At 40.3% G+C, this 18,634-nt stretch overlaps 1 protein-coding gene across 6 annotated transcripts in view; it reads left to right on the forward strand.

Annotated features, from left to right (window-relative positions):
* GTF2I (general transcription factor IIi) overlaps positions 1-18,634 on the forward strand; it is a 62,769-nt gene extending 44,135 nt beyond the window's left edge. For 4 of the 6 annotated variants that reach the window (XM_014953302.1, XM_014953304.1, XM_014953303.1 and 1 more), the window contains 15 exons: positions 426-609; positions 1,108-1,166; positions 1,868-1,951; positions 2,423-2,518; positions 4,607-4,672; positions 5,554-5,737; positions 6,329-6,381; positions 7,280-7,390; positions 7,764-7,847; positions 8,631-8,814; positions 10,072-10,100; positions 12,228-12,293; positions 13,641-13,679; positions 16,157-16,231; positions 17,954-18,634. In XM_014953302.1, coding sequence (XP_014808788.1) covers positions 426-609; positions 1,108-1,166; positions 1,868-1,951; positions 2,423-2,518; positions 4,607-4,672; positions 5,554-5,737; positions 6,329-6,381; positions 7,280-7,390; positions 7,764-7,847; positions 8,631-8,814; positions 10,072-10,100; positions 12,228-12,293; positions 13,641-13,679; positions 16,157-16,215 — 1,298 coding nt within the window. In that variant the 3' untranslated portion in view covers positions 16,216-16,231; positions 17,954-18,634. The remainder of the gene's footprint in view (positions 1-425; positions 610-1,107; positions 1,167-1,867; positions 1,952-2,422; positions 2,519-4,606; positions 4,673-5,553; positions 5,738-6,328; positions 6,382-7,279; positions 7,391-7,763; positions 7,848-8,630; positions 8,815-10,071; positions 10,101-12,227; positions 12,294-13,640; positions 13,680-16,156; positions 16,232-17,953) is intronic. The other 2 variants (XM_014953305.1, XM_014953306.1) reach the window with 1 other exon arrangement.

Consider the following 18,634-nt stretch of genomic DNA (forward strand, 5'->3'; position numbering starts at 1 on the left):
TAAATTTTACTATGCTTATTTAAACATCAGAAACGTGCTAGGTCAGATGTGGAAATGTTGGCTTCTCTCACTTACTTTTTACTGACTCTTCCCTGACATGAATGACTTTATAACAACATCCTTAGCTGGAGTTTTTCCAGCTGTGGGCCAGATGGTATATGCACAAAAGGCTTCTGGGTGAAGACAGTTCTTAGAAGAAAATATTAGGCATTGCAGACTTATGTGTTATCTGTAACAAGATGGACAGAGTTGCCATTTGCAATTATTCTACAGAAAATAATAGAAAATCTATTTAAATACTTCTCTTGGGCTTTTTAATTATCTCTGAGTAGCAGAGCTTCTGTCAGCCAAGCTTCTTAAAATCACTTGAGAGAAAAATACCACCCATTTGAGTGTATAAAATATCATTAAATCTCTTTTTTCAGCCCAAGCTCTGGGGCTTTCAGAGGCAGTGAAAGTTCCCTATCCTGTATTTGAGTCGAACCCTGAGTACTTGTACGTCGAGGGCTTGCCAGAAGGAATCCCCTTCCGTAGTCCCACCTGGTTTGGAATTCCACGCCTTGAAAGGATTGTCCGAGGGAGTGGCAAAATCAAGTTTGTTGTTAAAAAGTAGGTTTATAATTCAGTTATTTTTACCCTCAATTTTACGTGATTTTCTTCCCAACAACTATAGATTTTAAATGCTACTTAAATTCTGTTTCCGTGAAACAAGAAGAACATTTTGCACGTATGTTTTATCTCATAAAAGGATATGCCTTCTTTATTAGATTTATAGAGTTATATAAATTGTGTGTCTCATGCATCAAGGATCACGGGGGAAAATGGTTTTGTACCTGGAAGGGTTTTTTCCTTTTTTTTCCTCCTTTTTGTTTTCTTTTTGCTTGAAATAAACGCAGACGAAAATTAGAGTAGAAAATGTAGTTATATTTTCTAACTCTCTGTGGTTATAGTAGATGCAGAATCACACCAGATGCTTCTAGAAGAATTTTATTACAGAGATCTCATGTTTTGGGAATTTGAACTCTGCTGAATTCCAAGAAACTTGTAACATTTTGCTGTATTTTTTCTTACATGTGTAATTGATTGGATTTTATTCTCATCTTTTAGGCCTGAGCTTGTCACTTCCTATTTGCCCCCAGGACTGGCGAGTAAAATAAACACAAGAGGTAAACAATTAAGTATTATTTGCTGGTATCAATTGGTAATACTTGCTTTCTGCTCCCTTAGCAGACTGAGAGGTCTTTGTGGTTTAAAAATACAGGTGTTACAAACAAAGGGCATTACTTAAGATGAGCTAGCTTATGTAGCCTCTAAATCTGCTATTATTTGAAAGTTACTCAAAACATAAATTTACCTACTTTTTTTTTACTTAAGACTATTCCAATATAGAAAATGGAATTTACCCAATTTCTACAACTTTTATTTTGCTGTTAATGGCCTAAAATATATTTAACTTATAGCAGTGAACTAAATAAATTAACAATGAAATTTCTGAAGAAAATAATAAAAAAGGAAGTCATTTAAGTTTTAAGATGTCTATAATAAATTCAGAAGTTAATAGTTTTGTTATTTATTTACCAAAGCTTTTCCTCACACTTAGAGAGGACAAAGGCTTCTCTTCTGAGTTAGTGGAGTGAAAGTTTAAGTGAGATACCTGCCTGGTTTGAGAGTGTTCAACCTGCTTTTTAAGGCTGTGAGCATCACTGTGTTGCTCAGCATTTACAAAGCAGACTGTACTTAGTATAACTGACACAAGTGATTCAGGCTGTTGGAATTTTCAGAATCCAGCTGGTTCTTTTCCTTAGCTGTGTAGAATATACATTATAGAGGGTTTGTGCATTACAGCTTGTGTTATATTGACTTCCAGCAATGAGTCCAAAGAGTTCAAAAAGGTCACAAAGTCCTGCAGGCAATTCAAATGTTCCAGAGATTGAAGTTACTGTTGAAGAAGGTATGGAAGAAATATCATTAAATATTCTTCTACTGCTCTTCTGTTCTATTCTTCTAGTGTTTTCTTCTGTTCTTCTCAGTTTTCATAGCCCATAATTAACATATGCATGCACCTCATGTACCAAACTTGGTTTCATTTCAGAGCTCAGATACGTTTCAATATAGAAACAGTTTTATTTTTGTTTCTGTAGGTGATGGTTATGTAGAATGTGAGTGTTTGACAGTTTACTTGGGCCTCTTATTCCAGGCAGATGTGTGGGAACTGGTGTAGTCCTGACCAGAGAAATGACAGATGTGAGCAGTAGTTTCAAATGCTTAAATACAACCTTAGAAGAACTTCTTTAGGGGTTTTTTATTCTAGTCTCGATTGAGAATTTAAGTTTTCTCTGGTAATCAATTTTGAGGTGTTGTTTGTTTCATATGATGCCTTGCTTCTGCTCTCTGCATGTCCATATGTAATCTCTTTTTACAGGTCCTAATAAGTCACAAACAACAGATGTGCGAACTAATTCTCAAACCAATGGGTCCAATATAACTTTCAAGCCACGAGGAAGAGAGTTCTCTTTTGGTAAATATTGTGGGAATAAGCACACATGCAATTTACTAATGATGGTATTGAAATCTCTGATGGTTACATATCAGAGACATTTTGAGTTCGTGTTTTATTCTACAGTTAGTGAATGGCTGAAGTTGTTGTTTTCATGTACGTTCGGTTCTTCATCATGTAGAATAATCCTCATTGGAGAAATCCTGGATGCTGTGTGGAGGATGCTGTACAAATGCAGCACAGGTCCATTGCAGCTTATTAACTTGGATTCAGAATCTATCCCTTTAGTCTTTTGCCATGATGATATTTCATGGTGCTGCAGATCCTTGAAGGACTTCTCTGGTGCCCAGTACCACCAGAGTGCACGAACCCAGCTGAGATCTGATACTGGGCACGAGCTTAATAAGGGCTCCACAAACTTGAGATGCTGAGCATCACCCTGCAGAGGTGCCCGAGTGGAACAGAGGGACTAGGAAGGATCCGAACAAATATCACTAAGGAATGATTTACTGGAGAGAAGTTTGCAAGATCACCATTATAGACCTCACCAGTTCTAGAAAACCAGTAAAGGAAAAGCCAGACAGGACTGGAAGCCATGGAGCTGTGTTCATGAGCATTGGGCTGGAGCTTTTTAGCCGTGGAGGACCGGGCCTGTCTGTGCAGTGCTGCAGCACAGGAATCTCTGCATTGAAAGCTGGGTCAAATTTGCCACCCAAATTCCTCGTAGTCAGGGGAGATGAATGACTGTATTCAGAGTAACTGTGAGCAGTAACTGTGAGCAGTTCCTGAATCTCATGAAACCTTTTTTTCAGCATCCTTACAACTGTATTCAGAGTAACTGTGGGCAGTAACTGTAAGCAGTTCCTGAATCTCATGAAACCTTTTTTTCTGCATCCTTACATTCTGAGATTATTTGTTTATATTTATATAGGAGTTTGTTGTTACTTGCTTTTTTAGCATCCTTACATTCTGATATTATTTGCTTATATTTATATTGGAGTTTGTTGTTACTTGCTTTTTTGCATTTATCCCCCATGCTTGCTTTTTAGTGATGTGGTCATAAGAGATGAAACAAAGGAATTCTTTACTCCTACTGATGATATGGTCATAAGAAATGAAACAAAGGAATTCTTTACTCCTACTGAGCCAGTTTAGAATGAATATAAGATACTGATTTATAGAGTCATAGAATGGTAAGAGTTGGAAGGGACCTTGAAGATCATCTAGTTCCACCCCCCTGCCCTGGGCAGGGACACCTCCCACCAGACCAGGTTGCTCCAAACCCCCTCCAACCTGCCCTTGAACCCCTCCAGGGATGGGGCAGCCACAGCTTCTCTGGGCAACCTGGGCCAGGCTCTCACCACCCTCAGAATGAAAAATCTCTTCAAATATCTAATGTAAATCTCCCCTCTTTCAGTTTAAAATTTGGTATGACTGCTCCTTTTGGCTTGGGCAGTATTCGCATTCACAGTTGTGTACAGTTTTATTGCACTTGCTTGTTATTACTGGAGGTAGGCTTTTTTTAAGCTTTAGTTTGCACATTTTTTAAACTTTCAACTGAGTTTTTAGTTTTGTAAACCAGCTACAGACCACTCACTGCAGCCACAAGTAAACTGGTTTAAGAATTGCCACTGATCACTTTCAGACACAAAATAATTAGCTCGGTGGGTGTTTAATCTTACCCAGTGAAGCTGAAATCCTCCCAGAGCTTGTAGCTCTCGAGAGAGAGGTGGGTGTCCCAGGGCTACGTCACTGAACATAGGAAGAACTTTCTGCCTCTATTTTGGGTGCTGGTTCAGATGAGTCAATTTTATGTTGCCTGATATAGTAAATTTGGATCACTCTTGGATTAACTTCAGTTTTAATCACCCGTGCTTTATCTAGTAGCAGTATCTTTCAAAGCTTTAGGAAAATGAGGGTTGATGGGGACGTGTTCAGACTGCAGCCCAACGTTGCAGGGCTGTTTGCAGAGTGAAAGCCATTTTGCTCTACTGTCGTAGTAAATCGGTTATCAAGCATAATAATTTATTAAACATTTATTAGAATAGTCTTCGAGGACTGATTTATTATGCATGTCTTGATTTAATTCTTCCAATTTCTTCCTGGCAGAGGCGTGGAATGCCAAAATTACTGACTTAAAACAGAAAGTCGAAAATCTTTTTAATGAAAAATGCGGTAAGTTTATTAGTTCTTTTTTATTACGAAGTCTTTCTTAGGAACATGCAGTTAGATGTATAATAGATATATATGTTTATTCCAAAAGTCCTGCAGTCCTTGAGTACTCTAGAAATTCCTCGTTTGAGTTCATTCTCACGTCGGTTGCTTGCAATTCTGTGTCACGTTTCCACTAGTTATTTTATTTGGGTTGGGAAATGGAGAAGTTGTGGTTGGGTTACCGCTTCTTTAATGACTCGGAGACATAGTGACCCCACAGCCTGGCACAGTTTTTTGGGTTTTCTTAACTCTGCTTATGAATGGGAGTTTTTATGAATTCAGCCCCTGGCTGGCTCGATATGGTATGGGTGGTGTCTGGAGAGATGTTCTCCCAGCACCATGTTCTCCCTTCTGGTGCAGGCTGTTGGGAAGTTAATGAGCTTCTTCTGGTGCAGGCTGTTGGGAAGTTAATGACTTTTGGAAGTGGTGACTTCTTATTACTCTTCTGAGTGCAGTTTTTGGAACAAGAACACTAATGTCACCCACCCTCAGTGCTACTCTCTGGCAGAGACAGAGACAGAATACGGTGCCTGTGACAAAGCGGAGTACGAATGGGACAGCCTTGTGTGCAGACCAAGCTGGTGGCATGAGCTGGCTGCAAATTATTAATTTTCAACTGCGAATTATGATCAGATTTAGTGCAACAGAATGAGTTATGTTTGAGACTGTTAATTTTCTTCCTGCCTACTCACAGCTGTCACCAAAAAAGGCAAAGCCTGCTGGTTCCACCTAATCTACTATGTATGTGCCAGCTATTATATACTGTTTATCCCTGAGGTTTTCCTTTTTATATACACAACCGTTATGTAGCTGGGAGCTTATTTGTTTTGTTGTCTTTTCAGGGGAAGCTCTGGGGCTGACGAAACCAGTGAAGGTGCCATTTGCATTGTTTGAATCCTTCCCGGAGGTGTTCTACGTGGAGGGACTCCCCGACGGGGTGCCGTTCCGCCGACCTTCCACGTTTGGAATTCCAAGGCTAGAGAAGATCCTGAGAAACAAAGCTAAGATAAAATTCATTATTAAGAAGTAAGGCTTCCATATGTCTTTGATAATCTACTCTATGAGGGTTGAAAGGCAGACCAAAAAATGAAATTGTGTGGCCCAGTTGCTAGATTAATGTATAAAATACACACTATTTTTATTAAATGAGGTTATGGTTGGAAAGCTCTTGTAGAGGTGGAGCAAGATATGGTAATCTCTTTGTTCTGAAGGACACTCACAACCGTATTTGCGGGGAAGAGCAAGACCCAGTTTCTTACCCCATTTCAGTTATGACATCACTGGTTTAGTCCCTACTGCATGGAGCAGTTATGGGTTACTCATAAAACTTGCTGGCAGTGTACTAAGAGCTGAGAACTGGGGATTTATATATTTGGGGTTATAAGAATTTATTTTTCTCCTCTAGAATAGGTTTAGATACCTGTGTACCAGTGTAGAAACAGTGACAAGAGAAGTTGTGGAGCCTCTCAGCTGTTGCATTCCTGAATGACTGTTTGGCTGAGAGGATATCACTTAGTTCCTGTCTTTTAACAAATTAATATTAGAAAACTGCATTTTTTTTAATATTGATGAATGTGATTTTATTACTGTACATGAAATGTTCTAATCTGTTTGCAGGCCTGAGATGTTTGAGGCAGCTGTTAAGGAAAGTTCTGCTATGAGCCCCCAAAGTGAGTTTTGCAACTGCTTAACGTTCTAGATACCAGGATGAAATGTAAATCAGGAGAGCTGCATGGTGCTAATGAATTCCTGAAAGATTCATTCTACGTTGTGGTTTGTCTGTTTGTCTGCTTGTTTGCTTTTAAGTTGGGAAAAGTACTTGCCAGTTACAGTTTATATAGCTTTAGCAAAGGACTATTACATTTTTTAACTTACTCACAATAATCATGCCTCTAACATACTCTTTACTACCTTTTATCCAAGTGTAACAAGTAATGTGTGAGTCACAGAAGTAATTCAGGTAAATTATTTGCTCCTAATATGTAGCTCATCTAAATGACAAGTGCTCCACAGATCGGAGTGCAGATAGCCAGGAGAAAATTGTCACAGATTAAATGTTTTGAGTCATATTATTATCTGTGACTATGGGTTGGCAAAACTCTTCTGAGTTACTTGAACTCTGCTAGTTTGTGCCACTGGCCAGTGTGGCTCACAAATCCAACTGTAAGGGATTTCTTTTGTGAATGCACACAGTGAACACACGGATCAGTGGGTGTGACTGAATTAACTGCAAGTGCTGTCATTTATCTGTTAATAAAAATGCCAAAATACATGCTTCACATACTCTTTTTTGCCTTTTCATAACACCCTTTTTAGAAAACCAGCTAGGTAAAGATGAAGCTTGTCTTTAACCCAGCTCTCTTTCTCCTCTGGGGTTGGAAAGACAGAGTGGTGTGTACCCTCAATAAATATGTCTCATTGGAAGCTGCTCCTGTTTTCAATATGGAACTGGTTCTGCTTCGAAAACTTTGCAAATATCTGTTATTTTGAAATATTTTCTGTATATATGACATTCAGGATTTTCAGCTCTCTACAAATGTTTGTTTAAATTCATTCTCTTACTTTTAGGAAAGAATAATTCATCTAATATAGCCAATACAGCAAGCACCACAACAAACACAGTGGTGAACACAGCTGCAGGTGTTGAAGATCTTAACATCATTCAAGTAACTATACCAGGTGCGTATACTCTCTGCTTTCATCTCATTTTTGTGCCTATATTCTTCATTTTATTTGTTTGGTCTGATGTATTTTTTTCCTATCAGTCACACTGGTTCACTGAAATGGTTGTCACGCTGGTTGTACAGTCAACAAAGAGCATAAGTTAGCATGATAGTGAATCTTACGTTGGTCATGTAAATATTTTGAAGCTTCTCACTGACTTCTTAACAACCATCTCTTTTTGTATATTTGTACAATATTGTGTTGCTTCTAAAACTAGGAACAAAGTGCCATTTCAAAGCAGTCAGATATACCTACTAAAGATGCAGGGATAAGCAAGCTTGGGGGAGGATCTGTTTAATTCTGATGCTATTCTAACAATTTCTTCCAGATGATGAAAGCGAGCGACTGTCAAAAGTAGAAAAGGCCAGACAATTGAGAGAGCAAGTAAACGATCTTTTTAGCCGGAAATTTGGTAATTGCTTCTTACTCCCCATTTTTCCATGGGTGTGAATGCAAGTAATGTTGCTCATAGTGAAGTTACAGAATCATCACAGTGGGTGGGTGATATGTATGATCATTAAAATGACCAAGTTTGAGAATTATATATGAATGTTGTACTTTGACTTCAAAAAGAATCTTTCATAAGTGATGGAGGTTGTTTGGTGTTTTAAACAAAAAATCCCAAGAGTATAGGCTGCTTTAAGTTTTCCCTTCCTGTTTCTTTCTGGGTAAACACATATAAAATATTTATTTTGCTGGCAAACCATGATTCTTCTTAGGGCTTCATAGTCCTCACCTCTTGAAACCTGGGGCTAGAGTAATTCTTGAAATACAACTTAAAACTATATACAGCAAAAAGGTTCTTTACTTTTACTTTGTAATTGCGTTGTACAGCAATAGCAACCTGGGTTTCTGTACCTGGAAGTGCTTCACTGGTGCTGTGTTAAATTGTCTTTCGTGCACATTGCAGGAAATGCTTTCTTTTCCTTCATGTAGCTATTCTTTTAGATATCTGTTTTGAACCTTTTTTAGTGAAACAGGCTTTGGGTTCTTTATTTGATGAGCTGTCAGAGGCAGAGACTTGTATCTAACACTCTTGTAGTAACGTTCATGAGTGTAATCCATAACATCTAACACTATAATGGTTTACTTGTCAAGTGGATTTTCGTAGTTTCAGATCTTACAATTTGAGAACTTTTTCTTCAGTGTCATCATAAGTATGTAGACTTGAAAATAAACACGACCTCTCTCGTAGGTGAGGCCATTGGTATGAATTTCCCCGTGAAAGTGCCGTACAGGAAGATCACCATCAACCCCGGCTGCGTGGTGGTGGACGGGATGCCCCCCGGCGTGGCGTTCAAAGCTCCCAGTTACCTGGAAATCAGCTCAATGAGGAAGATTTTGGAATCGGCAGAGTTCATCAAATTTACTGTCATTCGGTAGGTGGATTAGATCGTGCAGTTGCAGTGAGGACAGCCCTGTAGCTCCAGTAAATTGAGATGCAAAAGGATATCTTGAGATAGTGGAAGATGTTGGCTCCTTTGGAAACCATATGTCAGGCCAAATGAAGCCCAGATGTTCATGGCACAACTAAAGATGGTACCCCTTTGGAGGACCTGACCAATTTAGTATGACAGAGGATGTATTATTAATACTACATATTACAGCAAGCTGTCTTTTGAGAGCCCTAAAGTCTTATGGGCCTTGCTCTCCATTTATCAGATCAAGCTTTGAGGCAGGTCCAGAGCTTGTTGGGTCTTGACAGTAACTAGTATGTTTATATTTATATTATAGTATTAAAATTAATATTTTTAAAGTACTTCAGTTGTGTTAAAATCCCTGAGTTAAGGTAAGCTCTTTGATAAATGGGGATTTTTCTGTAAAATGAGTTTATCAACAATATATAAAAATACAGTATTGTTTAGTTACAATAAAAGTGAATTTTATTTGTATGTGTATGTTTGCATAGATGTATATACACACACGTACATACAAAGTGTATTTGTATGCATGGAGCAGAATAGAATCATAGAATCATAGAATCATTCAGGTTGGAAGAGACCCTTGGGATCATCGAGTCCAACCATCTACCCTACTCCACATAGTCCTCCCCTACACTATGTCCCTCAGTACCCCATCTAAATGTCCCTTAAACACATCCAGGAATGGTGACTCAAACACCTCCCTGGGCAGCCTATTACTTTGGAATCATACTCAGGAGGAGTTCAGAAATTGAAAATAAAAATCTCAGTTTGTGTAGTTTCTCAAATCATAGACTGCTTCATAGGACTCTAAAAGCTTCAATTTATATTTAGATAAATTTTTAAAAATCTATTTTACTAAGGGGTCTGAATTCTCAACCCTTAATCATGAAGAGTTCTAACTGAGAGGACTTCTGCTTGATAGTTTTGCTTAATTGAGCTCTGAAGAAGAGGTTACACCCTTGTTAATTAGCTGTGACTGAGGGAAGGATTTAGATCTCTCTGTGTCTGTGTGAATTTTCAGGATGCTAGCGGAGAAACCACAGTGCCCAAGAGCTGCTGTGGTGGTTCCTTCTGGTTTCTTTGACTTTCTGTTTGTTTTATAGCATAAATTCTGTTATGAACCACTAGGTGAGGCTGCCTTGGGAGGGAGACCCCATGCTGTACAGTTTAGAATCAGTAATTTTTTTTTTATTTTTTTTTTTTTTTTTACAGACCATTTCCAGGACTTGTGATTAACAATCGTAAGTACTTATGAAACACTGATGGCAAATGTGTCTTTGTAACTTACCAAGATTCTTTTTCTACATTTTAGCTTAGTGGCAGAGGCGCCACAGTGGTTACATTCTGTCTATAACTGTCTCATTAAAATTCCCTGACTAAACATGCACGTGCAATTAAATTGAGAGCAGTGTGATAAATGTATGGAACACTATAAGATTAGCATTAACTTTGATGTGAAAATGCAAGATATTAATTCTGTATTTTTCAGCTGCAGAGTCCCAAAGAGATTTAGGACTGTGACTGAGCAGCAGACTTAGGTGGGGGTGCCTACATTTTAGGTTCAGATCCACCTCAGTAGCAGTTAATAAGCTAGAGCTTCCCAGTAGCTTCACAACCCTGTTCCTGTGAAAAAATCTGCGTCCTGCTGAAACTCTAACAGTTTAGAGAGGCTCCAGGACTTGTGATTAACAATCGTAAGTACTTATGAAACACTGATGGCAAATGTGTCTTTGTAACTTACCAAGATTCTTTTTCTACATTTTAGCTTAGTGGCAGAGGCGCCACAGTGGTTACATTCTGTCTATAACTGTCTCATTAAAATTCCCTGACTAAACATGCACGTGCAATTAAATTGAGAGCAGTGTGATAAATGTATGGAACACTATAAGATTAGCATTAACTTTGATGTGAAAATGCAAGATATTAATTCTGTATTTTTCAGCTGCAGAGTCCCAAAGAGATTTAGGACTGTGACTGAGCAGCAGACTTAGGTGGGGGTGCCTACATTTTAGGTTCAGATCCACCTCAGTAGCAGTTAATAAGCTAGAGCTTCCCAGTAGCTTCACAACCCTGTTCCTGTGAAAAAATCTGCGTCCTGCTGAAACTCTAACAGTTTAGAGAGGCAGAGTGTAATTACCTGAAGTGCCGTGGCCAATTTGGCCGTGTTAATGACATTGTTTGGGGAAGAAAAAAAAAAAAAAGTCTTAGTATTTTCAGTGCCTAAAATAATTGTGCCTTGGTTTTTTGGATCTTCTGTATAAGAGGAAAAACAAACTGCAGAACACTGTCATTAGTGTCCCTTGTGTCATGTTCTTTCTGAGCCAGTGTCAGATCAGAAATTCAGAGGCCAAATAACCTGCTGTTGTTGGTTTGGCCTTACACCCCTGAGCCGGAGCGACCCCGTGTTCATTCATTCACACCCAGCCACCAGTATGTTCCAGTTAACGTGCTGAGGTCTATCAACTGCCAGTGTGAAGTCTTCTCAGGAAGATATTAGAGCTGGTAACTCACGCTGACCTGCTCAGGAAAAACAAACTGCAGAACACTGTCATTAGTGTCCCTTGTGTCATGTTCTTTCTGAGCCAGTGTCAGATCAGAAATTCAGAGGCCAAATAACCTGCTGTTGTTGGTTTGGCCTTACACCCCTGAGCCGGAGCGACCCCGTGTTCATTCATTCACACCCAGCCACCAGTATGTTCCAGTTAACGTGCTGAGGTCTATCAACTGCCAGTGTGAAGTCTTCTCAGGAAGATATTAGAGCTGGTAACTCACGCTGACCTGCTCAGCAGTCCTAGGGCCACCTTCTTCGGTGGGAAAGAGATCCCTTTGTAAGAGGGATCCTTCCAGGCAGATAAATGTGTAGTAGCATTTCCAGAGAACAGAATTTGAAATGGAAGAACCTATTAAACTGTTGTCTGTCCAGCATAACCATCAACACGTGCTGGGACTGAGGCCAGCTAATACCCTCAGTAAGAACAGCACAGGTATCCCATCATCTTCCATCACTGGAGAGCAGATTGGTCATGGAATAGGTGGATTTTATGCAGTATCCACATCCATTAGTTATTATCAGAATGATCTGATATTGATAGATTGCAAGGTGAATGATTGGAAGGCTCTGAGCTTATTAGGTATGATGCTTTATTCTTGCTCTGAGGAACACAGGAGAGCTTGCAAGGAAATTTTTGGTGCTCGCAGCCAAGACAGGGCATGGTTTTTTCTCTAATAAAAGTATCGAACTGCAGCTGAGTCACAAGTTCATGAGACAAGTTCCAGGGTTTTCAGAGTCAGGAGGTAAGATTGCCCTTGTGTTACGTGTCGGGACCCTTTTCATTGTGAAGTTAAACAGCCATGGTGTCTCATCTTAGAGCTGATGGAGAAAACAGAAGCAGAGGCACCACCAGCAGCTCCAGCAGCAGCACCAGTGCTCCCAGGTGAGGCACGTGTCCTTGCAGAAGGGGCAGGGTGTGGAGTCCCCCACCTTGTTGGCAGCTGATATTAGTGGTCCCGTCCTGGGAACGCACTGCTCACGACGAGCCGTTTGATTTTGACAGATGGTGCACGACGCTGACTTTTCTATTAATTTATTAAATATTAATAAATTAATAGAAAGAGCCGCTGCTTCCTTCAGGCTGTGTCACTGGCGTGTTCCTTCATTTGAGTTTTTACAGATGATGAGCGAGCTGAAAAGAAGGATTAGTAGAGGCAATATATAAAGGCAATTCAGTATCCATCTATTGATGTCTGCTTAACTCACAGTGTGTGTGTGTGTCTGGGCCAGGTTCAGGCACCGTAGGTTTGCCCAGGTAACACATAAGGACCCAGAATGGGGTCCTGCTGGAATTTCTGCCCCCTGCACAGCTCCGTAACCCCAGCTAGGCTGGGTTCTGAAGGCAGAACTGAGCTTTTATGCTATGAGCAATTAAAGTAAGTGTAGTTGAGCAACTTCCTTTTGACCCAATACAGTTACCAAATGTTCCCAGACCTCTTAAAAATGCACGTCCCGAGTTGGTGTAGTGCAGGAAACGCTTTTGCAATTGACTGAATAAACTGTTACTCAAATAAACTGGGGAACTAAGGGAAAGCCCTTGATAAACATTTAAAGCGTAAGAGGCACTTTTATGATAGACATAAAGGAAACTATTGGCTCCTCTGTTTACATGGGAGGGGAGAAAAATGGTTGTTGATGGTCAATGACCTTACTTTAGTCTGTCTGTCCTTAACTTAAAAGGTTAAATGCCTTTCCCAGCATATGTCTGTCTATAATCCATCAGTAATGATAATACAAAAATCATTACGGAAATAAAACATACCTTTGCAATACCTTTGCCCTCTATTCTGCATCTTCCCATTCTCCCCCAAAATACACACGCTCACCATTGATGGTAGTACTAACCAGAAGTGGTGACTCCTTTTGAAATCCAGTTTTATATTTCATTGTTTTCAGTGGAGCTGGTCCAAACTTGGTATATTCTGTGCAAGTGCACGTTACGTTCTGCTTGGACTTGGTGATGTCTCCACAGGGAACCGTATTCGGAAGGGAAAGTGTTAGGTAGTGTAATACAATAAATGTTTGGGTATTTTTTATATTTTGCTGCAGACTCAATAAAAAGTTATGCACATTTATCTCACCCAAAGAAATTTGAGTCTGAACATAAGAGAAAAAAGAAGATGCCTTTTTCAGGGAAAACTTAATTCCCCTAATTTTTCTAAGATACTTATCTGATTGATATAATTGAAGCTATGCTCATATTCATTTGACTATGTTTTTTTCATTTAAGATCCAGCTGAACCAAGCCAAATAGAAGTATCTGCAGGAGGTAAGTGTTTTGTCTTAATTTATTATCAACAAATACTTTTAAGTCATTTTGAACAAAGTTGTATATTTTTTTTTGAAGGATGCGGGTCAATCAAAACAAAAAAAAGGGGCTCTTACTGGTTCCTGAGAAAATTTTCTGTGGGTATTAATATCATGCTGCATCATGTGAAAACTACTCTGCAGCAGAAGTTATTCAAATACATTTACAAAGGAGTTTTAGGAATTGTTGTTCTTGGTTGGTGAGTCATGACTATATATAGGCTTTTGAGTGATTGCTCATATCCTGAGCGATGCATCTAGTTTTTCAGCGCAGTGGTTTCCACAATTTATGCAAATGAGTGATTGCCATCATCAGGAAATTTAAATGCCATAGTGGCCTGAGTGTACTGTGAGGGTGTGTTGGGGCAGGGCAGTGTTGTTGCTCTTCCAAAACTTCAAGACAGGGAACTACTGGAGCGGGTCCAGCAGAGGCTATGAAGGTGATGAGGGCCTGGAGCATCTCTCTGCTGAGGAAAGGCTGAGAGTCCTGGGGATGTTCAGCCTGGAGAAAAATAGACTGAGGAGAGGATCCCATCAATGCTTGTCAATACCTAAAGGGCAGGTGGCAAGAGGATGGGGCCAGACTCTTCTCAGTGGTGCCCAGTGACAGGACAAGGGGCAATGGGCACAAACTGGAACATGGGAAATTCCATCTCAACTTGAGGAAAAACTTTATTTTGAGGGTGGCAGAGCCCTGGAACAGGCTGCCCAGAGAGGGTGTGGAGTCTCCTTCTCTGGAGACATTCAAACCCACCTGGACGTGTTCCTGTCCAACCTGCTCTGGGTGACCCTGCTCCAGCAGGGGGTTGCACGGGATGATCTCCAGAGGTCCCTTCCAACCTGACCATTCTGTGAACTTAAGCTCTGAAAGGCATCCAACTTTCCTACTGCCCAAGAATATACTTGAGTTGTATCTTTTTTCACATGTTGATGTCTGTGAGACCAGGGGGGCTGTAGGTCTTCTACCCCCCTGTACCTTTTACATTTGTTCTTGGAGTGTTAGGAGTTCTGAACTGACCCGAGAGTGGGGACCTGGTGTCTGCTCTGTGTCCCATAAGCCTGCCCCTGCTGAAGCCCAGCTGGGCAGTGTGGCCCTGGACGGGGCTGGGACAGGGGACCTGAGTGACTGGGACAGCTTGGTGGGTGCTGCCTTTGTGCCAGGTGGCCCTGAGAGGAGCTCCTTGATGTGGCAGTAGCAGCTTGATGGCACCATAGCCAACAGCACTGGGATGGAGGCTGCTGAGCATCAGCACTTGCCAGCTTAAAACGCTCAACTTGAGTTCTTTCCCTAATCCTGCTTAGATTCCCCCAAGAGAGAAAGGAACAGATCTCAGTGCTCCCGTTCTCCCATGTCCCTCTTCCAGGGCATTGCCTTTTCCAGTCTCCATTGCTTCCATTTCCCTGGCACGGAGACACGTCAGCTCAACCACAACTACTGTTGCAAGCTCAGTTACAGGTTCTTTCTCAGACTATGGATTAATCCCTGTTGCAATAAACTGTTGGAACAGTCAAGACGAAAAGAAAGCAAGTTTCAGAGTCACAGAAGGGCTGAGCTGCAAAGTGTAAGCTCACAGTTATTGAAAGCTGAAACGTCTTTCTGATACCAAAACCATGGGGAATCACCAGAATTGTTAGATGATGGAGGAGCGACAGTTGTTCCTGAATGCCTTCCTGTGGAGGAAATCTAGCTATGGGCCTTCAAAGTGATGGCTTTAAAGAAACAGAGAAATGTGGGTTTGTCATCCCAAACTGGATTCAGACCTAGTTACCGGAGGGCTGATCTCGAGAAAAGGCCTGCAATTGCTAAAGAACTCAAAATAGCTTCAGAATTAAGCTGGAAGGTATAAAACGATCGTGTGGTGAAGTGGCTTGGCTTTGCAGTGGTGAATTATCCTGGCCCCGAACCTCCCAAACAACTTCAGTGCAAAACCAATTTCCTTTCAACGTCATATTCTCTATTTATAAAAAGAACAAAATCAGGCTTCAGGTCATACAGGTAGTGCTGTACAGGCACGAGGTTTCTTTGATTTGCCTCCAAGCGTCCCTGCGAACAAGAAAAAGCCAAGTTTTGAAGTAATGAAGTCTCCTGGAAATGAAAAAAAACCCTATCAAAAGATGATGAATGCTTCAGCCAACAAGATACGATTTCTCTTTTTAAGCGTATTTTAATGGCTTTCTCTGCAATAGAGGGTACTGAAGAAAAAAAATTAGCTAAGGTCAAAATTTGTTTTGGACAGATTGAAATATAATAATGCAAAAGCCCTTCTACAGATGCAGAAGCAGTTCTACAGGTGGAAAATAAACATATCGGTGGCAGTTGCAAATGATAAATGAATACTTGTCATATTTTCATATTTTTTTACTGATTAAGTAAAACAATAACAACAAAATTGGTTGAGAAGTTTCCTTTTTCTTCATTCATTACTGCTTTTTCAACAGATATTAAAGAAACAGAAGAAAATTCTCAAATAAAGCAGGAACCAGACCCAACGTGGTAGACCTCATCGACACTGGGTAAAAGAGTTTAGTGTTTCTTTAAGTCAACACCTGTCAAGGAATAATATTTTTATATTTTCGGGTGGGGAGAAGAGGGCTGAGATACAGGAGGGAATGCCAGAAGGCGCCAGTCCTTTCCTTGTGAGTTATTTTATTTGTCTCAGTTCTCACCTAATAAAACACAGGGTGTTTTCACTACCTTATCCAAATACAAGGTAAAGCACCGTGTTCAAACTTGCAGTCCTAGGAAAATGTGGCCTATAAATAAAAATGGGTGATGGTAATTACATACCTCAGGGGCAGAGTAAACGAAAGCTTCGGGAATTAGTGTTTATGAAGAGCTCTGCCATGGTTGTGTGAAAGAACAACATTATTCTGGGTAAAAACCTCTGTATTTCCAGATTGTAATTGGGCCGGAAAGCTCTTCACTATGATTGCAATATTGTCTAAGCTTGGGAGGGATGCTTGGTAAAGTGATGACAGACCAACTTCCTTTACAAGTTTGTTGGTTTTTTTCTTTTCTGTTAACTTGTAATAAAAGCTTAGTTCAATTTACAATGCAAAAATGTCCACATTTTTCTCTTGTACTATTTTTGACTTCACTCGTTCCTACAATTGGTATTTTGGGGGAGGTGCAGAGCAGTGTTTAGAGATGCTGTCACGTGCCCAGATGTAAAAGGCTGACCCACACGGTCATGACTCTGTTTCATACAGAGAAAATGGCAATTTTAAGCTCTCACAGCTCTGTAGCACTTTTCACCGTTTCAGTTTTTTGACAATACTGTGAATATTTTCCTCATTGTGTAGTGTTTGATACTTCAGTGATTTGATTTGATTTCATTTGATTTGATTTCGTTGATATCAAGTCAGATTCATTTGTTTAGCGCACGCCAGCTGTCACCTCTCTAGCTTTAGTAAGAAAAAGACATGGTATTCATCCCAGAGAAGAAAACCATTCCAGTTCTGAGGGTGCAGACGGGAATTGGCCAACCCAAGCTCTGGATGTTCATTTCTGCTGGCCTGAGCAGCCCAGAGCGACGATGCCTTTGCCCCTCACATCAAGCAGTGGCCAGGGGCTCCCGGAGCCTGTGGGTCTCACCCTTGGCACCATCTGGCTTCCTGGGGACAAGGACAGCCTTGGTGGCCCTTTGTCCAGGCAGCATAAACTTTACCCAGGGCACAGAGGGCTTTCAGGGGCATCAGGATGGGACATTGAAGGGACAAATCCAGATATAATTTGGTGGAAGCCAACAGAGACTGATCTATCAACATCCCAGAATCTAAAGTACAAGCCATACCCATCCTAATAAATTGGTGATGTCTGCTTTGGAAATATTTGTCATAAAACTGAACGTGGCAGGAGAAAATAAAGCAAATGAAAAGGTTTGATTTGTCATAGGAAGCACTTTGGCCAGTGGAGGTACAAAAAGCCACAGCACTTGTCCATTGGAGGTCACAGAAATTTTGTCTGAGCAGTGGCTGTGCAATTTGGGGCTGCAGCAGTTGGGATTACTGGATGCTCTAGGCCATCCACTGAATTTATATTAAAGCCAATATTTGATCTAACTTCTCACAGACGCCGCATTTCATCTCATATTTATTGAGAGAAATATTCAGCTTCTGTGTGCTTTCTGAATCTAGGCCTAAAGAACTCAAAAAAGTGACGCAAACTGCTCCTGTTTGTAACAAGATACAGAGCTGCCATGAAACTAACTCACTTTTTAAATTTTTCTTATCTAGTCAGAAGCTTCCAGTTGAGAGAAGAGCCTGCCGGGACTGTCTTGAGCTGTGTAATATAACTGTATAAGAGAAGTACCTTCTATACAAATCCTTTTTGTACTTTTAGATAGAAATGTCTACTTTTTCAGCAGTTCTGTGAATTGACTTAAAGCAAAGAATGACTGTAGATTTGGAATGGCTGGTTTTACTTCGGAATATATTATAAGGACGAAATTGGATGCAGCAATGCCGGGGAGATGACAGGGATGAATATCCACAAAGACTTACCAGAGGCTGTCAACATTTCCCAAGAAAGCTGAATTTCACTGCACCTGAACGCGTCGCAGCTTCTGTAATGAAGAAAAATTCCTGCAGGTAGTTCAGTTTGTTAGTTTTACTTTGGGGGGGAGGGAGGGAGTGGAAATCATTGATTTTTGGTTCTTACTCCTTTAATGGCTTACTGGACAATAGTATCTGTATATTTGAACTAATTTTTCCGAGGATATCTATCACAATTCCTACGTTTTTCATAAATAAAAGATAAACTGGCTCACATGACCGTTAGTACGCGTTAATGAGATGGACTGTGAAATGGTCAGTATTTCGGTGTGTGGATTAGGAAACCAAACTCAATTAAACCCTGTTATAGTTTGTTCCGTTAATTCAATGTAGTTTAAGTGCATGTTTTACCGGAATATCACG

The sequence above is a fragment of the Calidris pugnax genome, unplaced genomic scaffold (assembly GCF_001431845.1).
Source record: "Calidris pugnax isolate Ruff unplaced genomic scaffold, ASM143184v1 scaffold133, whole genome shotgun sequence".
Classification (NCBI taxonomy): Eukaryota; Metazoa; Chordata; class Aves; order Charadriiformes; family Scolopacidae; genus Calidris; species Calidris pugnax.